We start from the raw sequence: 26,340 nt of genomic DNA, 5'->3' as shown, positions 1-26,340 counted from the left end.
ATAAATAAAACCTAAATATTGATTTAGCCAAAAATTTGGATATTGCCATTTTGGGAAAAAAAGGAGAAAAGGTGAAAGTGAGGGGAAAAGGAGAAAAGTTAAAGTGCTTATTCTCATCTTTCATAGTAGATATGAATAATGTCTAAAAATGATAAATAAAAACCAGCATATTACTTTTTTTTTTTTTTTTTTTTTTTTGAGACGGAGTCTCGCTCTGCCGCCCAGGCTGGAGTGCAGTGGCCGGATCTCAGCTCACTGCAAGCTCCGCCTCCCGGGTTCACGCCATTCTCCTGCCTCAGCCTCCCAAGTAGCTGGGACTACAGGCGCCGCCACCTCACCCGGCTAGTTTTTTGTATTTTTAAAGTAGAGACGGGGTTTCACCGTGTCAGCCAGGATGGTCTCGATCTCCTGACCTCGTGATCCGCCCGTCTCGGCCTCCCAAAGTGCTGGGATTATAGGCTTGAGCCACCGCGCCCGGCCAAAAACCAGCATATTACTTAGAAATGTGGCGGTAAATACCACAAGGCACCACTAAAAAGAATGTTGGGGCTAGGTGTGGTGGTTCACCCCTGTAATCCCAGAACTTTGGGAGGCCAAAGTGGGCAGATCACTTGAGGTCAGGAGTTTGAGACCATCCTGGTCAACATGGTGAAACCTCATCTCTACTAAAAGTGCAAAAGTTAGCTGGGCATGGTGACGGGCACCTGTAATCCCAGCTTCTTGGGAGGCTGAGGCAGGAGAATCGCTTGAACCTGAGATCGCACCACTGCACTCCAGCCTGGATGACAGAGAGAGACTCTGTCTCAAAAAAAAAAGTTTTGGGAAGGAGACAATTCAGGAAGGTTGGAGTATGGGATGCTGTTTATCATAAGCCTCAGGAAATTATGTGACTCTTAAAATTTTATACAAGCTTTAGATTAAATTAAAAATATTTTTTAAAAGATAATTTATCTATTCAATAACTAAAATTAAAAAGTAAAAACAAAACTAATAGTCTCAATTCTCCTTCTACAGATGTGAGAATCAGAGCTCAGTGAGACTAAAATATTTAGTTTATTTCATAGTTTTGATAAATGTACATTTCACATTTATGTAAATATTATGTAAATGTAAGCATTGCAATTTTCCTGTACATTTTGAACTATTCAAAAATAAAATGCTTATTTAAAAACTTCAAACACACAGCCTAGTTTCTTTTTCTTTGTGTAAAATGTTTTGTTGTGTTGTTTTTTTTTTTTTCAGAGTCTCGCTCTGTCACCCAGGCTGGAGTACAGTGGCGTGATCTCGGCTCACTGCAAGCTCCGCCTCCCGGGTTCACGCCATTCTGCTGCCTCAGCCTCCCCAGCAGCTGGGACTACAGGCGCCCGCCACTACGCCTGGCTAATTTTTTTGTATTTTTAGTGGAGTCAGGGTTTCACCGTGTTAGCCAGGATGGTCTCGATCTCCTGACCTCGTGATCCACCCGTCTCGGCCTCCCAAAGTGCTGGGATTACAGGCGTGAGCCACCGCACAGGTCATTTCTTTTTTTTTTTTTAAGAGACAGGGTCTCACTATGTTGCCCAGGCTGGCCTTGAACTCTTGGGCTACAGAGATCTCTCACTTCCCCCTCCCGGGTAGTTGGGAATAGAAGAGCACACCACCACTGTAAAACGTTTTACACTGGAAAAATTTAACACACATGGAATTAAGAATAAAATAATGAATCCCCACGTACCATACATTCTGTTTCAATACTCAGAAATGTTCTGCCAATCTGTTGTTTTTGAAATATTTTAAGGCAAAGCCATGACATAATTTCATTTTACCTCTAGACACTTCAATATGCATGTTTAACTGATTTCAAAAAAAAAAAACAAAAACAATCATACCTAACTAAATATCATCTAATATCTGTTCTGCAATTTTCTCAAAGATATCTTTTTTTTTTTTTTGAGACAGAATCTTGCTCTGTCGCCCAGGCTGGAATGCAGCGGCACAATCTCAGCTCACTACAACCTCCACCTCCCAGGTTCAAGGGATTCTCGTGTGTTGGCCTCCTCAGTAGCTGGGATTACAGGTGTGCACCACCACAACTGGCTAATTTTTGTATTTTTAGTAGAGATGGGGTTTCACCATGTTGTCTAGGCTGGTGTTGAACTCCTGATCTCAGGTGATCCGCCCATCTCTGCCCCGCAAAGTGCTGGGATTGCAGGTGTGAGCCGCTGCGCCTGTCCAAAGATGTCTTTTTACAGTTTTTTGTTTGCATCAAGATCCAAACAATGTCTGCATATGACATGTGCTTGTTTTGTTACATCTCTCATATTCTTTAACACAATTAACTGATGGTTAATTTTACATGTCAGTCTGGGCAAGGACTGCTCAGATAGCTGGTGGAACATTGTTTCTAATGTGTCTGGGAGGGCGTTCCTGGGAGAGATGAGCACTTGGATCGGCAGGCTGAGTAAGGAAAATCGCCCTCACCAAGGTGGGCAGGCATCATCCACGCCACCGAGGGCCTGAGTACAATAGAAAGGAGGCGGCCGGGTCAGCGGGCTCGCTCTCTTCTTAAGATGGGACACCATCTTCTCTTGCTCTTGGGCATTGGTGTTCCCGGTCCTTGGGCCTTTGGACTGGGAGTGGCACTCGCAACGCTGGCTCCCCTGGTTCTCACTCTTGAGTTTGGACCAAAACCACATCACCAGCTTTCCCTGGTCTCCTGCTTACACACAGCAGATCGTGTGACATCTCAGCCTCCAGAGTCAAACGAGCCGATCCCTCATAAAACATAGCTTTCTTTTCCTTTTTTTTTGAGATGGAGTCTCCCTCTGTTGCCCAGGCTGGAGTGTAGTGGCATGATCTCGGCTTGCTGCAACCTCTACCTCCTGGGTTCAAGCAATTCTCCTCCAGCCTCAGCATCCCGAGTAGCTGGGACTACAGGCATGTACCATCATGCCCAGCTAATTTTTGTATTTTTAGTTGACACGGGGTTTCACCATGTTGGCCAGGCTGGTCTCAAACTCCCGACCTCGTGATCTGCCCGCCTTGGCCTCCCAAAGTGCTGGGATTACAGGCACATGCCACCACGCCCACCTAATTTTCATATTTTTAGTAGAGATGGGGTTTTACCATGTTGGCCAGGCTAGTCTCAAACTCCTGATCTCAAGTGATCTGCCCACCCCAGCCTCCTAAAGTGCTGGGATTACAGGCGTGAGCCATCGCACCTGGCTTTTTTTTTTTTAGGCAGGATCTCACTCTGCCACCCAAACTGGAGTGCAATGGGGAGATCTTTGGCTCACTGCAGCCTTCACTGTCTGGGCTCAAGCAATCCTCCCACCTCAGTCTCCCAAGTGAGTGGGATTATAGACACACACTACCACACCTGGCTAATTTTATTTAAAATTATGTTTTGTAGAGATGGGGTCTCACTACATTGCCCAGGCTGGTCTCAAATTTCTGGCCTCAAGGGATCCGCCTGCCTTGCCCTCCCAAAGTGCTGGGATTACAGGTGTGGATTAGTCAGGTTTCTATAGAGGGAGAGAACTAATAAGATAGACATGTAGTATCAACTCACATGATCACAAGGTCCCACAATAGGCCATCTGCAAGCTGAGGAGCAAGGAAGCCAGTCCGAGTCCCAAAGCTGAAGAACTTGGAGTCTGATGTTGGAGGGCAGGAAGCATCCAGCACAGGAGAGAGATGTAGGCTGGGAGGCTAGGCCAGTCTAGCCATTTTTTTTTTTTCTTTTTTTTGGTGAGGTGAGTCTCACTCTGTCTCCCAGGTTGGAGTACAGCAGTGTGATCTCAGCTCACCACAACCTCTGCTTCCTGGGTTCAAGCTATTCTCCTGCTTCAGTCTCCCGAGCAGCTGGGATTACAGGCATGCACCACAACACCCAGCTAAATTTTTTTGTATTTTTAGTAGAGATGGGTTTTGCCATATTGGCCAGGTTGGTCTTGAACTCCTGACTTCAAGTGATCCACCCGTCTTGGCCTCCGAAAGTGCTAGGATTACAGGCGTGAGCCATGGCGCCAGGTCTAGTCTAGTCTTTTCACGTTTTTCTGCCTGTTTTGTATTCTGGCCGCACTGGCAGCTGATTAGATGGTGTCCACCCAGACTGAGGGTGGGTCTGCCTCTCCCAGCCCACTGACTCAAACGTGAATCTCCTTTGGCAACGCCCTCACAGACACACCCAGGATCGATACTTTGCATCCTTCAATCCAATCAAGTTGACATTCAATATTAACCATCACAAGGTTTGAGCCCCTGTACCCAGCAATATATTGCTTTTTATGTATTTATACAAATTCCATTGGTTCTGTTTCTCTGGAAAGTCCTCACTGATATGCACTCCTTCATTTTTCTTATAGCACTGAATCATGGGATAAGCCAGCGTGGATGTCCTATAGAATGCCCCACACCCTGTGGTTTCACTGATGCTTCCTCATGATTTTAACTTCTGGCTCCTGTGCTTCCCAATCAACCCACTTGGGTTTCTTGTTTTTTTTTTGTTTTTGTTTTTAGATAGGGTGTCACTCTATTGCCCAGGTTGGAGTACAGTAGCACAATCATAGCTCACTCTAGCCTCGACTTCCCAGACTCGGGTGATCCACCCATCTCAGCCTCCTGAGTAGCTGGGACTACAGGCAGCACCACCATGTGCAGCTAATTTTTTTCTTTTTTCTTTTGTAGAGACAGGGTTTCTCTATGTTGTCCAGGCTCGTCTCCAACTCCTGAGCTCAAGTGATCCACCCACTTCAGCCTCCCAAAGTGCTGGGATTATAGGCCTGAGCCACTGTGCCTGGCCACTAAGTTTCTTTTTTTTTTTTTCTTTTGAGACAGGATCTCCCTCTGTCACCCAGGCTGGAGTGCAGTGGCGCGATCTCGGCTCACTGCGACCTCAGATGTCTGTCTTTACCACTGTGTAGTAACAAATTTGGCCAGGAGTGGTGGCACATACCTGTAACTCCAGTACTTTGGGAGATCAAAGCGCGAGGATCACATGAGCCCAGGAGTTTGAGAGCAGCTTGGGCACCATAGTGAGACCCTGTGTCTACCAAAAATAAATAAATAAAGATCAGCCAGGCATGTTGGCATGCACCTGTTGTCTCAGCTACTCAGGAGGCTGGGGCAGGAGGATTGCTTGACCCCAGAAGGTTGAGGCTGCAGTGAACTATCATCATGCCCCTGAGCCTCTAAATCCCAAATGATAGGAATGTCCATCTTATTCATTGTGGGCCTCTCAGACCACTCCTGACAGTTTATGCTAAATGAGATGACTTGGGGTGGGCCCCTATATAGTTCATGTTAACAAGATGACTGAGGATGGGAGCTGGTCATGCTGCAAACCAAAGACCGAATATGACACTCGAGGTTTGGGGCTTTGAGCCCCACCTCCAGATGGGTTGGGGAGACTGGAGATCGAGAAAACAATCTCACTAGAAGAGTGGGAGATAGACTAGCCAGCACACTGCGGCCTCGATCTGAATCAGCTCAGGTCTTTCCAGACACTAGTGACATTTGGCTATCTAAATTTAAATTAATTAAGGCCACGCGCAGTGGTACATGCCTGTAATCCTAGCACTTTGGGAGGCTGAGGTGGGTGGATCACCTGAGGTCAGGAGTTGGAGACCAACCTGGCCAACATGGTGAAACCCATCTCTACTAATAATACAAAACGTGGCTGAGTGTGGTGGCACATGCCTGTGGTCCTAGCTACTCGGGAAGCTGAGGCACAAGAATTGCTTGTGGAGATGGAGATTGCAGTGAGCCAAGAACCTGCCGCTACACTCCAGCCTGGGCAACACAGCAAAACTCTGCCTCAAAAAATAAAGTTTTAAAAAACCAATGTAATTAAAATTAAAACTTCACTTCCTCAGTCCACTGGCCACTTTTTTTTTTTCCTATTTTTTTAAGTGCACCACTGCGGCCGTGAACTCCTGGGCTCAAGTGATCTTTTCCCCTTAGATCCTGAGTAGCTGGGACCACAGGCGCCTGCCACCACGCCTGGCTGCTGGCCACATTTCCAGTGCTCAATAGCTACTTGAAGCTTGCGGCTACCTTACTTGGGCAGCACAGATAGGAAAAGTTCTATTGGACAGGGCTGCCTAGCCCTTTTTTAAAAGGTCCTTTTATACTATTTTGTCAGATGGGGTCTCACTTTGTTGCTCAGGCTTATTGCAAACTCCTGGGCTCAAGTGATCCTCCTGCCTAGGCCTCCCAAAATAATTCGTAAATACACAGTCCTCTCTTGTTGCATCAAAATGAATGCAAAAATGTCATGATGGGGCCCGGCGCGGTGGCTCATGCCTGTAATCCCAGCACTTTGGGAGGCTGAGCTGCTAGGATCACCTAAAGTCGGGAGTTGGACACCAGTATTCTGGTACCTCCTTAACTTTTGCACTGGAGGGACAATGGAAGGGCCCTGTGTCATCCTCACCTTCCCCATCTGTAATTCTTGTGATGGTTCATTACCACTTTAAAGCTCTAGTTCTTTTTCCTTCATTGACATCTTTAACTTTTTCTTTATAGAGATTTTTTTTTGGAGACGGAGTCTCGCTTTGTCACCCAGGTGGGAGTGCAGTGGCTCGATCTCGATCCACTGCAACCTCCGCCTCCTGGGTTCAAGCGATTCTCCCGCCTCTGCCTCCCGAGTAGCTGGGACTACAGGCGCCCGCCATCATGCCCGGCTAATTTTTGTATTTTTAGTACAGACAGGGTTTCCCCAGGTTGGCCAGGCTGGTCTCGAACTCATGACCTCAGGTGATCCGCCCACCTCAGCCTCCCAAAGTGCTGGGATTATAGGCATGAGCCACCGCGCCTGGCTCCGTTTTGGCTCTTCTTTAATATGCCTCCCTATAACTGCTATCTCCACACCAGCCTTGCTTTAGCTCATGGGAAACAAAACCAATTAGTTCCCCCATTACCTGCCTTGAGGAGCAGGGGTGGTGCAGCGGCATGCACCCAGGGAAGTGTGTTGTATGGGCCCCCAAGTGCAGAATCTGAATCTTGCAAAGGAAGAAACAAATTCATCTCCACGGAACATGTCTCCCCAGTGCTCTCAGCCTTCCAAATCCACAGTCACAGTGACTCAGCAGAATCTGAGCCTGGGGCACCACAGTAATCTGCATCCGGCTTTTTTTCTGCTCCACTTCGTGCCAAGGCTCAAAGGGCAGGCCCACTCGATCCCTGGACTCTCTTGGGAACAACTTCCACCCTGCATCCCCTTGCACCTCAGGGCACAGTGCGCAGATGGGCTTGCCTTAGCCCCTCCAGCCAGATTTTTGAGGCCTCTGTCACACACCCCCACGAACCCCTCTTCCAGCCCCCAGAGACTTTTCTTGACTTCCACCAGTTGCTCAGGCGGGGCGGGTGGGAGTGGAGGGGCTCCTCCTTCACCCCCCAGGCTCCCTCCCTTCCTGGAGCTGCAGCCTTGGCATCCTCTAGCCCAGCACCTCAGGATACAGGCGTTGGGTCCCGCCCTTGTTGACGTCCAACTCCAATGAGCCGCGCAGGATATATGAGAGAGACTGCACCGCGCACCACACACACGACTCCTGCAAGGTTGCCGCTGGAGTCGCCCGGCCCAGTGAGAGCCTAGTCCCGGCCAGGGTCGCCCCGGCAAGCACGAGTCCAGCCAATCAGCGCCCTGGACTGCACCAGCGCCATGGTCGGTGAGTGCTGGAAAGGGCGAGGCGCTTGGTCTCCGGAGTCCTGGTGCCTGTGGAGGAGGTTGTATGGGTTTGGCCCTGAGTTTTGTTCCTTGAGTCAAAACCCACAAAGGGAAGAGATTAGGGTCCTGGGATGAGCCTTGATGGGACTCCGGGAGAAGGAGAGCTTCTGTTTGTATCCGGAGTTGTGGATCCTTCCTCACTCCACCCCCACGAACTCCAGTGGGCATTTAGGAGAAACCTGACCTTGGACGCAGGAATTCCCTCCAAAACTGGGGTCAGAAACTGGCCGCTGGAGGCCAAATCAGGCTTACGGTCACAGCCCATACCTCTTTCGGGCTATAGTATTTAAACCAATTTGAATTAAGTTGCAAACATTAAAATGGGTGATTTCACTTAAAAATGTGGATTCCGAGCTTCTGAAGAAAATGAGAATATCTGGTGATTGGTGGACAGGAGTGGAGGAAACCGATACCTTTAGTCTGACAGAGACCAGAACCGGCTCCAAGCTGCCAGGCTCAGGTTTTGTTGTTTTGTTTTGTATTGTTTTGTTTTGTTTGAGACTGAGCTTTGCTCTTGTCGCCCAGGCTGGAGTGCAATGGTGCTATCTCAGCTCACCGCAACTTCCGCCTCTCGGGTTCAAGCGATTCTCCCATCTCAGCCTCCCGAGTAGCTGGGATTACAGGAGTGCGCCACCATGCATAGCTAGTTTTAATATTTTTAGTAGAGACGGGGTTTCGCCATGTTGGCCAGCGTGGTCTCAAACTCCCGACCTCAGGTGATCCGCCCACCTCGTCCTCCCCAAGTGCTGGGATTACTGACGTGAGCAGCCGTGCCTGGCCTTGGGAGGTATTTTCCATTGAGGCCCTTGGATTAGGCAAACCTGATCAGGTCGTTCTGGATCCATTTCTAGTATTGGGTCCATTTCAGTGATAGAGCCTCCCCACTCGGCCATCAACCCTAGGGGAACTTAGAGGTTAACCCAGCTCCACCCAAGGCATAAATAACCAGCTGAGACAACTGCAGGGACTGAGAGCTATTTCCCAAATAATCTCACTCTGAGACTGGACAGCGCTAAGATTTAGAAAGCTGTTGCCTCATCTGGGGCACAGTCCTGCGTTTTGTAATTTCTTTCCCTGTGAACCTGGTCCTGCCTCTAAAAATGCACCTGCACACACAGAAGCCCATCTTGGTCAAAGTGAGTGGAGGAAGAGATTGCCCTTGCAATTGACCGACTGAAATTATCAGAATCTCTGAGAAAGGGACTAAGCAGGGGATTGGTAGCCCAGAATGAGTTGCTGGCAGAGACAGCAGGGAATAGATTCTTACAGCTGAGAGGCTTGCCGCATACACGGTGGTTGCTATTTCCTTTGTATTTCTTTCTTAAGCTCCCCGAGGCACAGGCACCCTCTCCTCCAATACTAGGGCAGGAACTGTTTCCTGACTTTCCACTCTTACAGAATGTTCTGTATTTATGCGTAGCTTAAACACAAAAAAGAGAGCTGGTAATGAGGGAAAAAAGGAAGACTTGGATCTTGTATCATTAGTTTTAGCTGTACCCGGCTAACCAAATCTTGAGGTTCACTAAAGCATCCAGGTTTTTTGTTTGCAACTAATAGATGTGTCTGATTCGCACTCATGTTCCCTGGAGCACTCAAGTGAAGAGAGAAGGCAGAAGGAGAATGCATGAAACTGATACAAAGTCTTACCTTTAACATACTTCTTTTTTTCTTTTTGAGACAGGGTCTTGCTCTGCTGCCCAGGCTGGAGTGCAGTGGCATGATCAGGGCTCACTTCAGCCTTGACCTCCTGGGCTCAAGTGATAGTCCCATCTTTGCCCCCTGAGTAGCTGGGACTACAGGTGTGTGCCACCACACTCAGCTAATTTTTTTGGTCAAAGCAGAACTTGAAACCTGGCTAAAAAATATTGTTTTTGGCTGGGTGTGGTGGCTCATACCTGTAACCCCAGCACTTTTGGGAGGCTGAGGCAGGAGGACTGCTTGAGGCCAGGAGTTCAAGACCAAGATTCAGTTCAAATGGCAAGCTCCTCTGAGGGCCTTTCCTAACGGGCCAGCCCCGAAGTCCTGAAGTTTTCCTCTGTGGAAGTTTTTTTTGAGACAGAGTCTCACTCTGTTGTCCAGACTGTAGTGCAGTGGTGTGCACTTCCCAGGTTCAAGCGATTCTTGTGCTGCAGCCTCCCCAGTAGCTAGGATTACAGGTGCACGCCACCATGCCCAGCTAATTTTTGTATATTTAGTAGAGACGGGGGTTTCACCATGTTGGTCAGGCTGGTCTCTAGCTCCTGACCTCAAGTGATCCACCCGCCTCGGCCTCCCAAAGTGCTGCGGTTACAGGCATGAGCCACCGCGCCCAGCCCTCTGTTGAACTTTGTCCCTTACCTCTCCTAACACACTAATGCCACTCTACCCTGAAGAGGTTATCTGTGTGTGCATCCTGTGGCCTCTCTCAGGGTAAACTCTAGTAGTGTAACTCCTCCCAGGTCATGTTGCTCAGCTAGTTAAGTGGCAGGAAGGGAAAATGAACCCTCCAGGCCCAGAAAACTTCTTTTCTGTTAATTGCCTATTCACAACCATCTGTCTGTTTGTTTGTTTGAGACAGAGGCTTGCTCTGCTGCCCAGGCTGGAGTGCAGTGGTGAAATCTCAGCTCATTGCAACCTTCGCCTCTTGGGTTCAAGCGATTCTCCTGCCTCAGCCTCCCGAGTAGCTGGGATTACAGGCGCCCGCCACCATGCCTGGCTAATTTTTTTTGCATTTTTAGTAGAGACAGGGTTTCACCATGTTGACCAGGCTGGTCTTGAACTCCTGGCATGAGGTGATCTGCCCGCCTTGGCCTCCCAAAGTGCTGAGATTATAGGTGTGAACCACCGCGCCCCACCCACCTTCTTTTGACCATTTTTCTTTTGAGTTGTTTTGGGGATCTACGTATTCCAGGTACTGCACTTTGGTGGTTATATTTGTTACAAATATATTATTCCTGTTTGTGTGTTGCCTTACATGAAAAATTGTAAAGTCACAGGCATGCTTATAGCTATTAGAGTCTGAGCTCCTTGAAAGATCAAGAGATGGATATTCTGACTTGTTCATTTTCCGAGAAGTACCTTGACTGTCTCACTACTTAGAAAATGCTTGTTCACGTTGATGAGAAGTCAATAAAATAAAAACTGTCAGAGCAGTGTTCAGTAAACACTGATAAGACTAACGGCGAGGTAAATTACAAAGAAAATGCCTGTTAGAGCTTGATATGCTCACCTGCCTCCCAATCGTGTTAAATGCATGGGTTAAGAGGTAGGAATTTGTTGAGGTAGCCTCAGAGCTGCCTTTCCCTTTTCCCAGGCTATCCAAAGCAAGTCAGTCATTTCCAGCGCATGTAAATCACCATCAAACACCTACTGCACTGAATCTTAGTTTCAAGAGTCCAAAACCTCAGGACCAAGTTTGGAAATCCCCTGGTTTGGCATACTGGGCCCTGAAAGTTACACTTGGCTGAATTTAGCCCAAGAGGTACCTCCCTTGCTAGGTGTGGTCAATAATAAAAGCAGGAAGAGAGCTTAAGGCTTAAATGCGCCTTTCTAGTTATTTTAGTCATTTGTAGTTATTCATTCATGGTGCAAAAACGTTGCAGATGCCAGCTGGGCGCAGTGGCTCACGCCTGTAATCCCAGCACTTTGGGAGGCCAAGGCAGGTGGATCATGAGGTTAGGAGATCGAGACTATCCTGGCTAACATGGTGAAACCCTGTCTCTACTAAAAAAAAAAATACAAAAAATTAGCTGGGCATGGTGGCACACGCCTGTAGTCCCAGCTAGTTAGGAGGCTGAGGAAGGAGAATTGCTTGAACCCGGGAGTCAGAAGTTGATGTGAACCGTGATCGTGCCACTGCACTCCAGCCTAGGCCACAGAGCAAGACTCCATCCCCCCTCCGCCCCCACAAAAAGTTGCAGGCATTTTCTTCTCCCAGCTGCACCCACTGTTCATGGTAGGGTGTGAAGTAGCAGTGCACGCTATCAGGAGCAACTGTGGGAGTAAGCGTCCTTTCTCTGGCACTTCGCTCTATGCCCTTGCACACTGTTGTTTGTAAGTCTCACTGTTGTTTGTAAGTCTCACTGTTGCCCAGGCTGGAGTACAGTGGTGTGATCTTGGCCCACTGCAACCTCCACCTCCCTGGCTCAAGCGATCTTCCCACTTCAGCCTCCTGAGTAGCTGGAACTACAGGTGCCCACACCACCATGCCCAGCTATTTTTTTTTTTTTTTTTTGGTAGAAACGGGGTTTCTCCATGTTGGCCAGGCTGGTCTCAAACTCCCAGGCTCAAGCAAGCTGCCTGCCTCGACCTCCCAAAGTGCTGGGATTGCAGGTGTGAGCCACTACGCCCAGCCACTCTCTACATTTTTAAATTATTCCAGTTTCACCACTTAATGACTACACACTTGGGTAACTTGCTTCTCTCCTGTGCCTCAGTTTTCTCATCTATAATATGGGGCTACTCATGGTATTGACCTCATAGGGTGTGTCTCAGTCTATTTTGTGCCTCCCTACATAATACTTGGGACTAGGTAGTTAATAAAAAAGAGAAATTGATTTCTCACCGTTCTGGAAGCTGGGAAGTCCGAGATCAAGGTGCTGGCAGGTTTGGTTGTCTGGTGAGAGCTGCATTTGGAGGAATGCTGCGTCCTTACACGGATGGTGGGAAGTAGAAGGTGGAAGGGCAGGTGAGCCCCGTGCTGGGCAAAGTCTCTTTTATGAGGGCCTTAATCCCGCTCACGAGGAAGGAGACCCCCTCACCTAATCACCTCTCACAGGTCCCATCTGTTAATACTCTCACAATGGCAGCACCTGAATTTTGGAGGCGACGTATTTAAAACATAGCAGGTTGCCCTGACAAAGGAAGAAAGTGCAGGCCAGGCGTGGTGGCTCACACCTAAAATCCCAACATTGTGGGAGGCTGAGGCAGGCAAAATTGCTCGAGTCCAGGAGTTTGAGACCAGCCTGGGCAACGTGGCAAAACCCTGTCTCTACAAAACAAAAATTAGGTGTGGTGGCACACACCTGTAGTCCCAGCTACTCAGGAGGCTGAGGTGGGAGGATCACTTGAGCCTGAGAGGTCAAGGCTGCAGTGACCTGAGATCATGCCACTGCATTCCAGCCTGGGCAACAGATCGAGACCCTGTCTCAGAAAAAGAAAAAAAGGAATGCAAAGCACTGAGAGCAGTGCCTAGCATATTATAAGGATCCACTAAATACTGTTCTTGCAAATTGAAGCATGCTGCCTCTGACAACCTTGTTAATATAAAAGAGGCCCATTTCCCTTCTACCTGTACCCTTTGCCATTTCTTACTTATAAAGGAAGCTGAGCTGTTAATAGTTTAATGTGATCTGCTGGGCGCGGTGGCTCATACCTGTAATCCCAGCTACTGGGGATGCGGAGGCAGGAGAATCGCTTGAACCCAAGAGGCGGAGGTTGCAGTGAGCTGAGATCATGCCACTGCACTCCAGCCTGGGCAACAGAGTGAGACTGTGTCTCAAAAAAAAAGAAAAAAGTTTAATGTGATTGTTCCACATTTCTCCCCCTCATACCAACGTGCTGCAAATCTACATACAAATATGTGTCATTTCTTTTTTTTTCTTTTTTTTGTATTTTCTTTTTCTTCCTTCCCTTCCCTCTCTCTCTCCCTTCCTCTCACTTCTTTCATTTTAAATAAAAATGGATTCATATTCACTTGCCTTTTTATCAGTTAATAATATATCATGGATATCTTTTTGAGTCACTACATATAGTAAATTCATTTTAATTTTTTTTTTTTTTTTTTTTTTTTTTTTTGAGACGGAGTCTTGCTCTGTCACCCAGGCTTGAGTGCAGTGGCCGGATCTCAGCTCACTGCAAGCTCCGCCTCCCGGGTTCACGCCATTCTCCTGCCTCAGCCTCCCGAGTAGCTGGGACTACAGGCACCCGCCACTTCGCCCGGCTAGTTTTTTGTATTTTTTAGTAGAGACGGGGTTTCACCGTATTAGCCAGGATGGTCTCGATCTCCTGACCTCATGATCCGCCCGTCTCGGCCTCCCAAAGTGCTGGGATTACAGGCTTGAGCCACCGCGCCCGGCCCATTTTAATTTTTTTAATTTTTAAAATTTGTTTATTCGAGACAGGGTCTCCCTCTGTCGCCCAGGCTGGAGTACAGTGCGGTGATCACAGATCACTGCAGCCTCGACCTCCTGGGTTCAAGTGATCCTCCCATCTCTCAGCCTCCTGAGTAGTTGGGACTACAGGCATGCACCGCCATGCCTGGCTAATTTTTGTACTTTTTGTAGAGAAGGGGTTTCGCTTTTGTCATGTTGCACAGGCTGGTCTTGAACTCCTGGGCTCAAGCAATCTTCCCACCTTGGCCTCCTGAGCAACTGTACCTGCTTAACAGTCTCTAAAAAAATTTTTTTTAGTGACAAGGTGTCACTATGCTGCCCAGTCTAGTCTCCAACTCCTGGCCTCAAGGGATCTGCCCACCTTGGCCTTCCAAGTAGCTGGGATTACAGGCATGTGCCACCGTGCCCAGCCAGTTTAACTCATTCTTTTTAAAATATTTTTTTACTTTTATTTATTGATTTTTCTGAGACAGGGTCTTACTCTGTTGCCCAGGCTGGAGTGCAGTGGCACGATCTCGGCTCACTGCAACCTCTGCTTCCCAAATTCAAGCGATTCTCCTGCCTCAGCCTCCCAAATAGCTGGGATTACAGGTGCCCGCTACCACGTCCAGCTAATTTTTGTATTTTTGTAGAGACAGGGTTTCACCATGTTGGCCAGGATGGTCTGGATCTCTTGATCGTATGACCCGCCCACCTCAGCATCCCAAAGTGCTGGGATTACAGGCTCAAGCAACCGTGCCTGGCCAACTCATTCTTGTTAACAGCAAAATATCCTGTAGTGTGGATGTGCCCATAATTTATTAAAGTGTTCCCCATAGACAATCAGGTTATAGCTAATTTTTGCCAATGAAAAGCATGATGTAATACACATCCTTGGCTCTTATAGCCTGATGCTTTTACTCTGTAGAACAGATTCCTCCAAATTGGAGAGCGAGATAAAAGATTTATGTGTCTTTAAAGTTTTAAGAGATTCTGCCTGATTGCTCTCCCTAAAAGTTGAGGCGATTCATATTCCCACCAGTAACACACCAGTTTTTCTGTTGATACAATCTTAACCCTGGGTGTTATTTGTAACATTTTGTGGGTAAATGTAAACTCATGGTAAATGTAAACATGGTACCCATGTCAACTCATGGGTAAATGTCTTGTTTTCATTTTGATTTTCCTGACAGGCCACGCAGAGCATCTTTCCATTTGTTTGTTGTCATTTGCCTTTCCTGCTCTGTGAACAGTGTGTTCGGATCCTTGACCCACTTTTCCATTGCACTGTCTTTTCTAATCATTTGTGGGCATTCATTGGGAGTTTAACTCTGTGATGAGAAGTGCAAATTTCTTCTCCCAGTGGGTATCTTTTGACTTTGTTTATGGCGCTTTTTGCTAAACTTTTTTTTTTTTTTTTTTTTTTTGAGACAAAGTCTCACTCTTGTTGCCCAGGCTGGAGTGCAATGGTGTAATCTTGGCTCACTGCAACCTCCACCTCCCGGGTTCAAGTGATTCTCCTGCCTCAGCCTCCCAAGTAGCTGGGATTACAGGTGGCCACCACCACGCCCGGCTAATTTTTGTAGTTTTAGTAGATACGGGGTTTCACCATGTTGGCCAGGCTGGTGTCGAACTCCTGACCTCAGGTGATCCACCTGCCTCGGCCTCCCAAAGTGCTGGGATTACAAGCGTGAGCCACTGCGCCACACCCAGAATTTTTTTTTTTTTAAATAAAGGATTCTCTACCCTGAGGTTATACAAATTCTACCATTCTTCCTTTAGTATTTAAATAGTTTCATTTAAAAATTTTGGATCTTTAATCTACTAGAAATTATGGTTGTATGTGATATATTAGTGGGGTAATTAAAGCCAAAAATTTTTTTGGTGACTACAATAGACACATTAAAAAATGCACCAGTTCATTTTTTAGAGACAGGGTCTCGCTCTGGCATTCAGTGGTTCAATCATAGTTCACTGCAGCCTCGAACTCCCAGGCTTAAGCAATCCTCCCACCTCAGCCTCCCAAATAGCTAGGATTACAGATGTGAGTCACCATGCCCAGCTAGTTTTTTATTTTATTATTTTTTTGAGATGTCGTCTCACTCTGTTGCCCAGGCTGGAGTGTAGTGGTGCGATCTTGGCTCACTGCAACCTCTCCCTCCCGGGTTCAAGCAGTTCTCTGCCTTAGTCTCCCGAGTAGTTGGGATTACAGGTGGCGCCACCATGCCTGGCTACTTTTTGTATTTTTTAGTAGAGATGAGGTTTCACCATTTTGGCCAGGTTGGTCTTGAACTCCTGACCTGAATCCCAAAGTGCTGAGCCACCATGCCTGGCCCTAGTTTTTTGTATTATGCATTTTTTGTAGAGACAGGGTTTCGCCATGTTGCCCAGGCTGGTCACGAACTCCTGGGCTCAAGCAGTCCTCCTACCTTGGCCTCCCAAAGCTCTGGGACTACAGGCATGAGTCACCACACCCAGCCCTCACAAGTTCTAAGTGGATTTTCACAAACTGAAAAATTATGTATTCAGCACCCCAACGTCCCTTTTGTGTCCTTTGAGCCACTACCCTCAGACAAGGGAAACCACTTAACTGAGTTTTAACACCTATGCAGGTTGAGTATCTCTTATCTGAAATACGTGGGACCAGAAATGTTTTGAATTTCGGATTTTTTTGGATTTTGGAATATTTGTATTATATTTACTGGTTGAGGATCCCAAATTCAAAATCCTCCAATGAGCATTTCCTTGGTCATGTCAGCACTTAAAAATGTTGGATTTTCCCATTTGGGATGGTCAACTTGTAATAGTTTTCTAGGGGAATCATCTTATTTTCATGCAGATAACTCATTAGATATGCCAACACTTTTTTTTTTTTTTTGAGACGGAGTCTTGCTTTGTCACCCAGACTGTAGTGCACTGGTGCAATCTTGGCTCACTGCAACCTCCACCTCCCAGGTTCAAGCAATTCTCCTGCCTCAGCCTCCCGAGTAGCTGGGATTACAGGTGCCCGCCACCACACCCAGCTAATTTTTGTGTTTTTAGTAGAGACAGGGTTTCACCATGTTGGCCAGGCTGGTCTCGAACTGCTGACCTCAGGTGATCCGCCCGCCTCGGCCTCCCAAAGTGCTGGGATTACAGGCGTGAGTCACAGAGCCCGGCTGTCAACACTATTTATTAAATCAGCCACTGATTTAAATCCTTCCTTTAATCTTCAGTACTTTTAAGGGGAAAATACATTTCTGGCTGCAGGGGATGGAATGGAATAACCTAATGTCTAACAAAGCCGCCCCCTCCTTTACAGACTGCAACTCCCCTGTAGCTGAAGGCTTGCTGGTTGGTAATGGGTTTTCCCCGGGTGCTTTGTGTGTGTCTCTGTAGGCAAAAGAGCACTGATCGTACTGGCTCACTCAGAAAGGACATCCTTCAACTATGCCATGAAGGAGGCTGCTGTAGCAGCTTTGAAGAAGAAAGGGTGGGAGGTGGCGGAGTCGGACCTCTATGCCATGAACTTCAATCCCATCATTTCCAGAAAGGACATCACAGGTAGGAGTTCCTCCTCCCCTTTTTAATTAGTTCTTTGCGGATCTCCTTGCCTGTGGGTCCTCTGGCCCGGCTTTGGCTCCTCTGGCCCCAGCCTCTCTTTTTCTTCTCTGCAGGTAAACTGAAGGACCCTGCGAACTTTCAGTATGCTGCCGAATCTACTCTGGCTTATAAAGAGGGCCGTCTGAGCCCAGATATTGTGGCTGAACAAAAGAAGCTGGAAGCTGCAGACCTTGTGATATTCCAGGTATGGTGGGACATTGGAAGTGGTGTCAGGGGCATTTGCATGCTTATTGTCCTAGACATGTCACCTAATTAGCTATGGGATCTTAAACAGTCACCCCCTTTACTGCATTCTCTGCAAATAAGGGTGATTACTTTAAAGGTGCAGTATTACATGGATTTCACAGATATTGGGAATCTGGCTGTATTACTGTTGCATATGTAAATGCAACTGCAAGGCCAGGCGCGGTGGCTCACGCCTATAATCCCAGCACTTTAGGAGGCCGAGGCAGGCGGATCACTTGAGGTCAGGAGTTCGAGACTATCATGGCCAACATGGTAAAACCTGGTCTCTACTAAAACTACAAAAATTAGCTGGGCATGGTGGCATGTGCCTGTAGTCCCAGTTACTCTGGAGGCTGAGGCAGGAGAATTGCTTGAACCTGGCAGGTGGAGGTTGAAGTGAGCCAAGATTGTGCCACTGTACCCCATCCTGGCGACATGGCGACAGAGCGAGACTCCGTCTCAAAAAAAAAAAGAAAAAAAAAAGAGAGAGAAAGAAATGCAACTGCATAGATGATGTACAACCCTTGAGCTTGCTTTCTTCTATGTACTTAGTCTCCCCTTCAGTTAGCGATTCCTTCAGTTAGTGATTCCTGTTGGACTCTCAAAATTTGCAGTTCTCCTCCTTTCTCCATAAAAATCCCAAATACTTTGTAGAATAATCCATGACACATTGACTTCTCTGCCATTGTAGCCTGCCAGCTGAAGGGGGCTTTGAAACCCTGCTGAATGTGTTCCTGCAGCAAACCACAGCCTTTCTTCTTCGGGAAGCGGCCTTACCATTTAGCAGACAATACTGGGATTATGCGTGAATCTCGTCAGTGATCTTTCCTATAAATGTGACTGTACTCAATGACTTTCCTTTTACCAATTCCAGCCAGTCTTTTGATATTGAACATAGAATGTATATGATCCTGGAAACCACGAACAGGGTGGTATAGGCTGTGGCTTTTTTTTTTTTCTTTCTTTTTTTTTTTTTTTTTTTAGTTATTCAGTCAGCTACAAAACATCCAATCCTTGAAGTCCTTTATTTTACCCACAGGCCTGTTGCTAGGAATTAAAGCCACATGCCACTAGCCAGTACCCCAAAGGATGCCTTTAAAAAAAATTAAATTGGAGACAAGGTCTCACGGTCGCCCAGGATGGAGTGCAGTGGCAAGATCTCCGCTCACTGCTGCCTCAACCTCCTCGGCTCAAGTGATCCTCCCACCTCAGTCTCCTGAATAGCTGGGAGTATTGGTGCACGCCACCATGCCATGCTAATCTTTTAATTTTTTTTGTACGGATAGGGTCTCACCACTTTGTCCAGGCTGGTCTCAAACTCTTGGGCTCAAGTGATCTGCCTGCCTCGGCCTCCCAAAGGGCTGGGATTATCTTTAAATCATGAATCAAGGATAAGAAAACCTCCTGGTAGAGTCCGTGCTCTGCTTTTATTAGGATAAGAGGTCAGACAAGACTTTCTCACGGGAAGTCCCTGATGAACCTTAGTTACACTAATTATTATTTATTATTTTTATTTTTTAACATTTTATTCATTTATTTATGTATTTGTTTATTTATTTGTTTTTGAGATGGAGTCTTGCTCTGTTGCCTAGGCTAGAGTGCAATGGCGTGATCTCGGCTCACTGCAACCTCCGCCTCCCGGGTTCAAGCCATTCTCCTGCCTCAGTCTCCCAAGTAGCTGGGACTATAGGCATGTGCCACCATGCTCGACTAACTGTTGTATTTTTAGTAGAGACAGGGTTTCACTACGTTGGCCAGGCTGGTCTCAAACTCCTGACCTCAAGTGATCCACCCACCTTGGCCTCCAAAAGTGCTTGAATTAAAGGCGTGAGCAACCGCGCCTAGCCACATTGATGACGATGATGATTATTATTTAGAGGTGGAGTCTTGCTCTGTCACCCAGGCTGGGATACAGTGGTGATCACAGCTCCCTGTAGCCTCCAACTCCGGGGCTCAAGCAATCGTCCTGCCTCAGCCTCTCACATAGCTAGGACTAGAGATGTGCACCACCACAACAGGCTAATTTTTAAATTTTTTTGTAGAGACAGAGTCTCACTTTGTTGCCCAGGCTGGTCTCAAACTCTTGGGCTCAAGTGGTCCTCCCACCTTGGCCTCCCAAAATACTGGGATTATAGGCATGAGCAACTGCACTCAGCCATCACACTGATTATTAGTTTGCATTTTTGAGTGATTGTGTTTATTCTAAGTGATACGATTTTTCATCCATGATAACAAGGGACAGTCATAAAAGGAGGAAGGCCTATCTTCATTTTTTTCCACGATGGGGTCTCACTCTGTCACCCAGGCTGGAGTGCAGTGGCACAATCTCGGCTCACTGTAACCTCCACCTCCCAGGTTCAAGTGATTCTCCTGCCTCAACAGCCTGAGTAGCTGGGACTACAGGCATCCACCACCACACCCAGTTGATTTTGGTATTTTTAGTAGAGATGGGGTTTCACCATGTTGGCCAGGCTGATCTCAAACTCCTGCCCTCAAGTGATCCACCTGCCTCAGCCTCCCAAAGGGCTGGGATTACAGGCGTGCGCCACTGCGCCTGGCCAACAGTCATATTGTTGATACCACACTACTAAAGCAAACTCTTGGGAAAATACTGATTGAGGCGACACCCTGAAGCAGACCTTGTTTGCAATCCTTGCTATTTAGACTTTGCTGACAAATGTGATTTCATACAAACAAGTTTCATATCAATAAGTCTTCTGTGTATGTAGCTTTCTTGGACCCACTCAATATTTGCATTTTCAGGGAAAACGAAGACTGTCCAATTGGCTGACCAAGGACAATAATGATCTCTTTCCTTAAAGTGCTAACTCCCCAGGAGGAATGGGAAAGGCGTGAAGAGGGGCTCCCCCACAGAGCCATAATGGGGAGCAGCTCAGCACCCCGAGTCGCCTTCTGGCCTTGGGGAGCCTCTGGTCTGAACTTGATGATGTCTTCTGTCCTGCAGTTCCCCCTACAGTGGTTTGGAGTCCCTGCCATTCTGAAAGGCTGGTTTGAGCGAGTGTTCGTAGGAGAGTTTGCTTACACGCTCGCTGCCATGTATGACAAAGGACCCTTCCAGGTAGGTAGATGGTTCTGAATGCTCTGACAGCCGGCTTCTGGGTGGTCTGTCCTGATGCAGGTTTTGTTTGTTTGTTTGTTGTTTGTTGTTTTTTGTTTTTGAGATGGAGTTTCCCTCTTGTCGCCCAGGCTGGAGTGCAATGGTGCATTCTCGGCTCACTGTAACCTCTGCCTCCTGGGTTCAAGCGATTCCCTTGCCTCAGCCTCCTGAATAGCTGGGATTACAGGCATGGGCCACCACACCTGGCTAATTTTGTATTTTTAGTAGAGACAGGGTTTCTCCACATTGGTTAGGCTGGTCTTGAACTCCTGACCTCAGGTGATCCACCCCCCCCTCAGCCTCCCAATGTGCTGGGATTACAGGTGTGAGCCGCCGCGCCCGGCTCTGATGCAGGGTTTTGAGCACAATTAGATCCTAAGCCCAGGCTCCGGGTCCTTTGGCAGAGATGCATGATCAAGTTTTTACAGATGGAATGACATGATATTTGGGATTTGTTTTAAAATGCTCCAGAGGCTGAGCATGGCGGCTCACACCTGTAATTTCAGCACTTTGGGAGGCCAAGACAGGCAGATCACCTGAGGTCAGGAGTTTCAGACCAGTCTGGCCAACATGGCAAAACCCCATCTCTACTAAAAATACAAAAATTAGCTGGGTGTGGTGGTGGGCCCCTATAATCCCAGCTACTTGGGAGGCTGAGGCAGGAGAATTGCTTGAAACCCAGGAGGTGGAGGTTACAGTGAGCCAAGATTGCACCACTGCACTCCAGCCTGGGCAACAAAGCAAGACTCCGTCTTAAAAAAATAAAATAAAAGGCCAGGCGTGGTGGCTCACACCTGTAATCCTAGCACTTTGGGAGGCCAAGGCGGGCAGATCATGAGTTCAGGAGATCGAAACCATCCGGTGAAACCTCGTCTCTACTAAAAATACAAAAAATTAGCCAGGCGTGGTGGTGGGCACCTGTAGTCCCAGCTACTTGGGAGGCTGAGGCAAGATAATTGCTTGAACCCGGAAGGCAGAGGTAGCAGTGAGCTGAGATCGCACCACTGCACTCCAGCCTGAGTGAGAGAGCAAGAATCCATATCAAAAAAAAAAACAAAAACAAAAACAAAAATTAGCCAGATGTGGTGGTGAGTGCCTGTAATCCCAACTACTTGGGAGGCTAAGGCTGGAGAATCACTTGAACCCGGGAGACAGTTTGCAGTTAGTCGAGAGGGTGCCACTGCACCCCAGCCTGGGTGACAGCCAGACTCTGTCTCAGAGAAAAAAAAAAATGAAAAAATAAAATAAAATAAAATGCTCCAGAGAAAAAGGGGGTCATGGGTCGAGCTAAAACTAGAATGGCAAAATACTGAGAGATGAAGATGAGTGATAGATGCAGTACTATTTTCTCATTTACGTGTGTTAAAAATTTCCATAATAAAAACAAAAGAAGGCCTGTCTTCATTTTTCGGAGGCCCAAATCCTGCACAGGGAACCCTTCAAGACCTTCCAGATGAAAGAGCTTGTCCTACGCCATGCCTAGCCCGTGGGAGGATGGATGAGAACGCCCAGTAACTCCACCTAGGCAGCCAGCAGCAAGCACTGATTTTGGATGTGGTGACAGCCTCGCCCTGAGCCACACGTGGGGGTTTGGAATCCTTGGTTTGCCCCAGGCCGCTGGTCTGTAGACCGTCTAGTCTGCAGAGTCATACTGTGTAGCTCAGGGGAGCCAAAGTATGAAGTAACATAAACAGCAAATAGGACAGACTTGTGTGTTCTTGTCCCTGGAGCTGTTTCATTAACTTCTTGTCACAAGGGGATGTGGAGGGGAATGAAGTTTGTTATTGTTTTTTTCTTTTGCAGAGTAAGAAGGCAGTGCTTTCTATCACCACTGGTGGCAGCGGCTCCATGTACTCTCTGCAAGGGATCCATGGGGACATGAATGTCATTCTCTGGCCAATTCAGGTACCTCATTTTCTTTTCTTTTCTTTTTTTTTCTTTGAGACGGAGTCTCGCTCTGTCACCTAGGCTGGACAGCAGTGGCACCATCTCAGCTCACTGCAACCTCTACCCACTGGGTTCAAGCGATTCTCCTGCCTCAGCCTACTGAGTAGCTGGGATTACAGGCGCCCGCCACCACACTCAGCTAATTTTTGTATTTTTAGTAGAGACGGGGTCTTGCCATGTTAGCCAAGCTGGTTTCAAACTCTTGACCTCAAATGATCCTCCTGCCTCAGCCTCCCAAAGTACTGGGATTACAGGCATGAGCCACTGCACCCGGCCAGGTACCTCATTTTCAACGAACCTTCAGGGGAATTCATTAATTGAGCCTTCTATGGGGTTCAAAACCTCAAGATAGCATCTGAAAATAGATCTTGAGTTGTGAAGATGAAAGCGTGGTCATGATTCAGAATGACGGGAGCTTCCTTTAGGAACTTGCCTGCCTTCCCGGGTGCCTGTGTGTGTGAAATACACCTGCACGTGCGTGTGTTCAAACAGCATTCTCTCCCAGCCAAGGACTAGTGTGAATCACTACCCTTGATTTGTTTAGCCGTGGGCCCCGGTCTCGCCAGATGACTGACATCTCTCTCCAGCCTTCCTGTCCTTCTCCAGGTTGCTGATACAGTCTCACAGACTATTAGAGCCCAAGACAATTTAAGAAATGATTTACTCAGAGGCCGAGGCAGAAGGATCGCTTGAGCCCAGGACTTTGAGACCAGCCTGGGCAACATAGTGAGAACTCCTCTCTAAAAAAAAAAAAAAAAAAAAAAAAAAAAAATTAGCATACACCTGTGGTCCCAGCTACTTGGGAGTCTAAGGCGACAGACCCAAGAGTTCGAGGCTGCAGTATGATGAGCCTCGAACTATGATCACACCACTGCATGCCAGCCTGGGATACAGGGCGAGACCCTGTTTCAAAGAAAAAAGAAATAATTTGTCTAGCCAGTTTATACATGGATAAAACTGGATAAAACTGAAGCCTGGGGTGGGCTTATTGGTGTTACCAGACCCTCAGGATAATTTCTATAAAGAGGGAGGTTGGAGAGAAGAGCCAATGAGAGGCCACTTATGAAAATCATTTATCAAGACTCATCTGGGCCTGTAATCCCAGCACTTTGGGAGACCAGCACTTTGGTGGATCACTTGAGGTCAGGAGTTCAAGACCAGCCTGGTAAACATGGTGAAACCCTGTCTCTACTAAAGATACAAAAATTAGCTGGGCATGATGGTACATGCCTATAGTCACAGCTACTCAGGAGGCTGAGGCAGGAGGAGAATTGCTTGAACCCAGGAGGCAGAGGTTGCAGCAAGCCGAGATTGCGCCACTGCACTCCAGCCTGGGCGACTGAGCGAGACTCTGCCTCAAAAAAAAAAAAAAAAAAGAAAAAGAAAGAAAAAAAAAAAAAGACCCATCTGGTTATACGGAGAGGTGGAGAAATGCACCCACCGCAGGTCTTGGTGAGTCACCTGCCAAGAAACTGAGACTCCCTAAAGTAAGAAAACTTCTAGCCTTCTTGGCAAAGGATTCAGGTTGGCACAGTTTCAAGGGTTTATGCATTTAAAGAAGAGCACACCTGAGAAGGCTAAAATTGGTAACAGCTAGGTATAGGGTAGGAGAGAGACGCCAGCTCTGAACTGATTCTCTAGGGTGCCTGAGGCCTCCTCATCAGAGTGTCTTACTGGGAAGCCCAGACCAACTTCTGTTGTTTATAGTACAACTGCACGGAATTGGTTGACTTACCTCTCTGTGCTTTTTGTATCCTCAGAGTGGCATTCTGCATTTCTGTGGCTTCCAAGTCTTAGAACCTCAACTGACATATAGCATTGGGCACACTCCAGCAGACGCCCGAATTCAGATCCTGGAAGGATGGAAGAAACGCCTGGAGAATATTTGGGATGAGACACCACTGTATTTTGCTCCAAGCAGCCTCTTTGACCTAAACTTCCAGGCAGGATTCTTAATGAAAAAAGAGGTACAGGATGAGGAGAAAAACAAGAAATTTGGCCTTTCTGTGGGCCATCACTTGGGCAAGTCCATCCCAACGGACAACCAGATCAAAGCCAGAAAATGAGATTCCTAAGACTGGATTTCCTTCTAACATGTTATCAAATCTGGGTGTCTTTCCAGGCTTCCCTGACTTGCTTTAGTTTTTAAGATTTGGGTTTTTCTTTTTCCACAAGGAATAAATAGGAGAGGGAATCGACTGTATTCATGCATTTTGGGATCATTTTATTATTCAATGTAACTGATTCTTATGATTACTATCATGGCATATAACCAAAATCCAACTGGGCTCAAGAGGCCACTTAGGGAAGATGTAGAAAGATGCTAGAAAATGTTCTTTAAAGGCATCTACACAATTTAATTCCTCTTTTTAGGGCTAAAATTTTAGGGTGAAGTCTAGCTAGGTATCATTCAATTCTCCGATGTTCTATTAATCACCTCTCTGTAGTTTATGGCAGAAAGGAATTGCTCTGAGAAAGAAAAGACTGAATCTACCTGCCCTAAGGGACTTAACTTGTTAGTAATCTAACACTTGCTTATGATATTTCTTGCTTTCAATTACAATGCGGTGACTAATATGCCTAGCACGAGTATCACTGTTCTTCAACTTTCATTGTTTCTATACAGTACACAGATACCTTGAAAGGAAGAGCTAATAAACCTCTTCTTTACTGCATCTACTTTATTTTTAATTAAAAAAAATTTGTTTTTGAAACAGTCTTGCTGTGTTGCCTAGGCTGGAATACAGTGGCATGATCTCAGCTCACTGCAACCTCTGACTCCCGGGTTCCAGCGATTCTCCTGCCTCAGCCTCCCTAGTAGCTGGGATGACAGGCGCCTGCCATCATGACTGGCTAATTTTTGTATTTTTGGTAGAGACGGGGTTTCACCATGTTGACCAGGCTGGTGTCGAACTCCTGACCTCAGGTGATCCGCCTGCCTCGGCCTCCCAAAGTGCTGGGATTACAGGCGTGAGCCACCGCACCTGGCCCTTGCAATCTTCTACTTTAAGATTTGCAGAGATAAACCAGTAAATTCACACTGTACATCTGCAATGTGAATTCAAGAAAGGAAATACTACCTTCAATACTTAAAAACAGCCTTCCACAAAAAATACTTTATTTCTGATCTACACAAACTTTCGGAAGGTTATCTTCTTTATCATTGCTAAACTGATGACTTACCACGAGATGGGGTCCAGTCCCATGACTTTGGGGTACAATTGTAAACTTGAGTTTTATCAACTTTGGTGAACAGTTTTGGCATAATAGTCAATTTCTACTTCTGGAAGTCATCTCGTCCCACTGTTGGTATTATATAATTCAAGGAGACTATGATAAAACACTGCCCTCTTGTGGTGCATTGAAAGAAGAGCTGAGAAATAATGAAAAGGTTGCCTGAAAAATGGGAGACAGCCTCTTACTTGCCAAGAAAAAGGAAGGGAATGGACCGAGCTGGAGAACCTCCTTTACCAGATGCTGATTGGCACTGGTGGTTTTTGCTCTCGACAGTATCCACAATAGCTGATGGCTGGGTGTTTCAGTTTGAAAATATTTTCTGTTGCCTTCAACTTCACTGCAATTTTGTGTCAATTTCTGAAAGATCCGAATAAATAAAATTCATTTCTACAAAACAGACCCACACTCATTGGTAACAGTGAAGCTAACGA

At 46.9% G+C, this 26,340-nt stretch overlaps 1 protein-coding gene and 1 long non-coding RNA gene across 5 annotated transcripts; one reads left to right on the top strand and one right to left on the bottom strand.

Moving 5' to 3' along the window:
- Positions 1-1,517: 1,517 nt before the first annotated feature.
- LOC144337692 (uncharacterized) lies at positions 1,518-5,889 on the bottom strand. Its single transcript, XR_013411120.1, has 2 exons — positions 5,792-5,889; positions 1,518-1,959 (listed from the first exon to the last, which is right to left on the bottom strand). It is a non-coding gene; the product is annotated as an uncharacterized LOC144337692 (long non-coding RNA).
- Positions 5,890-7,125: 1,236 nt separating this feature from the next.
- Positions 7,126-26,304, top strand: NQO1 (NAD(P)H quinone dehydrogenase 1). 4 transcript variants are annotated; one of them, NM_001260998.1, is made up of 6 exons: positions 7,503-7,649; positions 17,158-17,322; positions 17,436-17,566; positions 20,573-20,686; positions 22,529-22,630; positions 24,433-25,385. In NM_001260998.1, the coding sequence occupies exons 1-6, from the start codon at positions 7,643-7,645 to the stop codon at positions 24,736-24,738; spliced, it is 825 nt and encodes a 274-aa protein (NP_001247927.1). In that variant the 5' UTR covers positions 7,503-7,642; the 3' UTR covers positions 24,739-25,385. The 4 variants fall into 4 exon arrangements, with proteins under 4 accessions (XP_077839877.1, XP_077839876.1, XP_077839878.1 ...); XM_077983751.1 differs by lacking the exon at positions 20,573-20,686 and having other exon boundaries at positions 7,126-7,649; positions 24,433-26,304; XM_077983750.1 differs by lacking the exon at positions 22,529-22,630 and having other exon boundaries at positions 7,126-7,649; positions 24,433-26,304.
- The last annotated feature ends 36 nt before the right edge of the window (positions 26,305-26,340 follow it).

This window comes from Macaca mulatta, chromosome 20 (genome assembly GCF_049350105.2).
Source record: "Macaca mulatta isolate MMU2019108-1 chromosome 20, T2T-MMU8v2.0, whole genome shotgun sequence".
NCBI lineage: Eukaryota > Metazoa > Chordata > Mammalia > Primates > Cercopithecidae > Macaca > Macaca mulatta.
This window is presented reverse-complemented; position numbering and strand designations above follow the sequence as displayed.